Below are 4,859 nucleotides of genomic sequence, written 5' to 3'. Positions count from 1 at the left end.
ATTCGAACCGTTTCTCGAACGAACAAGTCAAAACTACTTCACACAGCCAATAGGCTAAGTGCAGGAGTCTCCAACGGTTTTTACTTCCGTATTCCGAGTGGATGAGAACGATCCGGAGAGATGACTTCAACCCTACCAAAAACACCCGGGTCTGTAGTAGGCATTTTAATGCAACAGATATCATTGTGACTGCTAGTGGATTGAGAAGGTTACAAAAGGGAACGTTTCCTGTTCTCTTTGAATGGAATGGATATGAACGACCTGTACCCAGACCCAGTGTTTGGGATCGGCGTCCGCGGCCAGACATGGATATCCCGGATTCAGGATCTGACTCCGAGATGGAAGTTGTGACAGTGGCACCTGATCACGATTACTGTGTGATTCCAGAAACAGGGGAGAGGGCAAGTGTGATGACTGAGGAGAACGAAGCATTGCGTCTTCAAATAAGAGAGTTGCAACACCAGGTCGAAGTGCTACAGCGTTTTGGGATAGAGCGTCTGGTAGGATCGGACGCGGACATTCGTTTCTACACCAGGTTTGCGTCCCACTCGCATTTCATGGCATTTTGGAGATTGGTGGAGCCTGCCGTGAACAGCATGATGGTGAGGATTACCAGCGCCAAAATGACGGCTTCTGCCAGCAGTAGCAACAGTCTCTCACCAAACAACGGTATGTAGGCTAGAAGAGTTGTAGCCTATGTAACACTAAAATTGTAATTCTATAACAATAGTCTTCTGATTAAACTCTTTAATAATAACAATAAGTAATTAAAATGTTAGTCTGCAAGGTTACAAAAACTTTTATTTTTTTCAACAGAAACCTCCACCTATTGACGAGCTGCTGCTCTTCCTGATGCATATGTCAGCCGGTTTACTTCTCAGGGACCTTGCAGAGAGGTTCAGTATCCACCGCAGCACTGCCAGTCGGATTGTGTCCACTTGGACACACTTCCTGTACTTCCTGCTGGGAAGCCAGCGTCTGTGGATCCCATCTGAAGTTGTCAGAGCTCACCTACCACCTGATTTTTCTTCGTTTGCTGACACACAGGTGGTGCTTGATTGCACAGAGATCTCCTGCCAAACGCCCTCTTCTCTTCTCCTGCAGAGTGAAGTGTTTTCCAGCTACAAGTCACACACAACATTCAAGGCAATGATTGGCATGGCTCCCCATGGTGCCATTACGTTTGTGTCAGGGCTGTATGCGGGATCCATGAGTGATCGGGAAATCTTCAAACGTTCTGGAATTGCGAAGCTGCTGCAGCCAGACATGGCAATCATGGTGGACAAAGGCTTCTTGGTTGACAACCTTGCTGGGTGTAAGGTGTACCGACCTGCTTTTCTCTCTCACAAAATGCAAATGAGTAGAGAGGATGTCAGGCAGACGCAGTGAATTGCACGTCTAAGAGTGCATGTGGAGAGGTGCATAAGGACGATTAAAGAAAACAAACTCTTTGATAAGGAAATACCTCTCTCTGTATGTGGGAACATTGAGGAGTTGTTCAGTGTGGCCTGCTTCCTGGTCAATTACCAGAATGGGCCGCTAGTAAAGGCGTGGGCAAGTCAACAGTAAATTAAAGATGTCTTGACTCTTAAAAAATTGTCATTGTGGTCTTTACACTAGTACATTTTGGGTTTTACTGACTTAAAACCAATTAAAACACACTGGAAATGACATAAGAAAATGTATAATTTAATAAGGAAATAATGCAGGTGAGAAATAAAAAAACACACAATCATTGACATCTCGTATCATCCACGAGCACATAAAGATTAGAACAGTAATGGATGAGAAAGATTTGGTCGATTATATGGAAGATAAAAAATTCTAAGCTACAAAGATATACATGGAGAAGGCAAAATTTAATCAAGCAAATATAACATTGAAATATTTACAACATTCTGGGGAAACAAGACGATGCCCAGGATATACTAGACGAACGAACAAAAACCAAGAGTATGAACAACTAATATATGAGAGAACTAACATTTTATACTATAAATCGAAAAGCAAAGTGGATGGAAAAAGGGGAAAGAGTCAACCACTGTTTTTACCGAGGTAAAAGTGAAACAATAAATAAACCCCCTTCTCCCTTATAACCCCTGCCACCGCAGCATCCCTGTAGATCCGCTGCACAAGAATCTCCTCCTCAGCCAGAACAATAAAATCACACCATTGCATCCCGTTGAGTAATAACTGCCCCTGGACTTGCCAGTAGTAGCTGTGGCTGGGCTTTAATTTTAATGTGCCACTCTGCATCTTTAGGTACTTGCAGTCCACATAGCTTCTGGAATTAGGGCACTTGATTTCTATCGGTCCAAATGGTGGGCTCTCAGTTGGATCAAATACAAGACCATCTGGAGAGGATCCTAGCCAAGGAGCATCTGGGTGTATGACAAAGCCACATGGCCAGTAGTTGACATTTTTCGTCCTGGTGTATTCTTGGATGGCCACAGGCTCCAATGCCAGCCCCCTTTTCATTAGCGCTGTCTGAACCCCACCTTTCCATATTCTCTCTGCTAGGTTCTGAGAAGAACTGTCCCCTCTCACATGGCACACCTCCCTAAATCGAGAGGAAGTGAGCCTCGGCTTCCTGACTTGGTGCCACTCCACACTGTTGCTCTGGTCCCTTGTAGCCATCTCTATCTTCCTTGCCATATCCAAGGTAATGGCAAGTGACATTAACTGGAGATGCTGTTCATGAGTGCACACAAAATTACAGGTGGAGGGATCCAGCCTATAGCCTTCTAATGGCAGAGGTGGTGGAGGGGGGCTGTCTGGGTGGCAGACTATTACCCGACTAATTGGTACTGGATGCTGGTAAGAGATGGGGCTACCTTCCTGGACTGGTCCAAATACTGACTGAACAAGGGGAACATCCTCGGTTATTGCCATGGTGGTTATCAGTGGAGCAATGTCTGCTGTGAAGTCTTGGTAAGCCTCAGCAACTTTCAGGACATCTGGGTCCGGCAAGTCCCCCAGCACTGCTTTGTAGCGCTTACTCCTTAGAAAGAAAAGAAAGGGTAACATCATAATTAGGAGTTGGGGAAAAGGTGAGGGAAGAATAATACACTCAAGCAAAACTAAAAGAAGAAAGATAAGTAAATATTACCTTACACCATCAGCAACTGTGTACTGCCTAGGTTTAAGCTTTGTAGAAATGACGACCATGTCACTCACTCTACCTGGTTTCACACCCTATAAAAGTACACAAAGAACAATAACAACAATAGTATTAATAATAAATAATATGATCACTTTGGTATTAAGTGCTTACCATAGTCCGTGGCTTATGCCATCTCTGCTCTGTTTCTGTGCAGCTAAGGACGGGGGGAACTGCCTTCAGTCTCAGGGTTGAGTAATGTGCCGTTTGAAAAAGAAGTCCAACATTGTGATTGCACAGGACTTTTCCAGCAACACATGTGCATTCAGCAGCACCAATTGTAACAGGCGAGCTGTTTTCAAAAGTTATCAATAAAAGAAAACACAATTACTTACATGTCACGTTGAAGTCATTATGTCACTACTATAAAGGAACACCAGATATGAGAAAGGTCACAGCAGGCTTACGGTTCAAGCAATAGTGGATATGGAAAAAGTGCAACCATTCTGGTTTATTAAACTAACTGAACTGAGAGAGAGGGAATAAACATCTAGTTCTGCTCCGTTTCTGTCAGGGTGTGTGTGTTTCCCTGTGTTTTCCTCCTGTGTTGATTACTGTTCCCTCCCCTAATGTGTCTCAGCTGTTCCTCGTTGTGTTTGTTATTTAAGCCCTCGTCTTTCCTTTGTTCCTTGTGCTGTCATTGTGGTTGTTTGTGGTTGTTAGTCCTGTCGTCTCCCGAGTTCCCTGTCGTCTCCCGAGTTCCGAGTTGTCTCCCGAGTTCCCTGATTCCTGTGCCTTAGCGCTTAGGCTTGAATAAAGTGCCGTTTTCGAGAAACCGTCTGCGTTTGGGTCCTACCTGCCTGCCTGCACCCGCAACTCCCTAACAGTTTCAAATACTGCTACTTGACATCCACACAAATAAGCCGGTGTCACTTATCTCTTAATTGGCTTTCAGGTAACATAGAAGTGTAACAATGTAAGAACAACATTGAACAAGAACCAGCCTAGATTCAGGGTACACAATCAGCTCTTACCTCACACTGGCTCATGTACCTGACCATGGATAGGCTTAAACAGGGATGGCCAAACTGTTTGTGCTTGCAGGTCCCATACAGAAAAATGCACACTGTCCAGGACCATTACCAGACCAGTTAAAAGTGTAACAGTAGTTGTGAAAAACCCTGTTCTCTATGGTACTCCAGAGTTATCTAATGAATGTCTGAGTAACATGTGCATGGAGTAATATAAGAGCAAGTTTGGCCACCCCTGGCCTTAAACGTATAACACCTAAACGTATGCTACACTTACCTCTTAAATGGAGTTCAGGAATCATAATAGAGTAAGAGCAGTGTAAGTTGAACGTTGAACAGGTAAGACTATCCAAGATTCCGGGCATACATTCAGCACTTACCTAACACTGACTTATGTACCCGACCATGGATAGGCTTAAACGTATATACTTATACTCTAAGGAACAGGAACAGTTTCTGGGGTGTCAATGAAAGCTACGTTAAGGTTTATGTCAGCAAACTAGACTTATTTTCTATACTGCATCCACATCACCAGCTCGAGACACATAAACAACCCAAAACTTGAACCATTAGGTTATACATGTTTTGTTTCTCCCTACTCTGAGGTCGTGTGGCTTTTCACTCTTCCTCTAGGACCTATGACAGATTGCCCTCACACTGACTCTCCCTGCTGGATCTCTGTTTGAAACTGGAGGAATTCGACATAATTCATGTTATTAAACATAATT

General features: G+C 43.9%; 1 protein-coding gene across 2 annotated transcripts; it reads right to left on the bottom strand.

Annotated features, from left to right (window-relative positions):
* Positions 1-1,668: 1,668 nt before the first annotated feature.
* On the bottom strand, positions 1,669-3,662 carry LOC132473338 (uncharacterized). Of its 2 annotated transcripts, XM_060073416.1 has the most exons (3): positions 3,275-3,662; positions 3,110-3,195; positions 1,669-3,001 (listed from the first exon to the last, which is right to left on the bottom strand). In XM_060073416.1, the coding sequence occupies exons 1-3, from the start codon at positions 3,275-3,277 to the stop codon at positions 2,035-2,037; spliced, it is 1,056 nt and encodes a 351-aa protein (XP_059929399.1). In that variant the 5' UTR covers positions 3,278-3,662; the 3' UTR covers positions 1,669-2,034. The 2 variants fall into 2 exon arrangements, with proteins under 2 accessions (XP_059929399.1, XP_059929400.1); XM_060073417.1 differs by having other exon boundaries at positions 3,115-3,662.
* Between the last annotated feature and the right edge of the window lie 1,197 nt (positions 3,663-4,859).

Source organism: Gadus macrocephalus, chromosome 15 (assembly GCF_031168955.1).
Source record: "Gadus macrocephalus chromosome 15, ASM3116895v1".
Lineage (NCBI taxonomy): Eukaryota > Metazoa > Chordata > Actinopteri > Gadiformes > Gadidae > Gadus > Gadus macrocephalus.
This window is presented reverse-complemented; position numbering and strand designations above follow the sequence as displayed.

What these genes read in the sequence shown, in the direction of transcription:
- LOC132473338 (XM_060073416.1), bottom strand. An exon ending in ACAGTTGCTGATGGTGTAAG is followed by an intron (nt 3,002 to 3,109) that starts GTAATATTTACT and finishes TTTCTTTCTAAG; the next exon opens with GAGTAAGCGCTACAAAGCAG.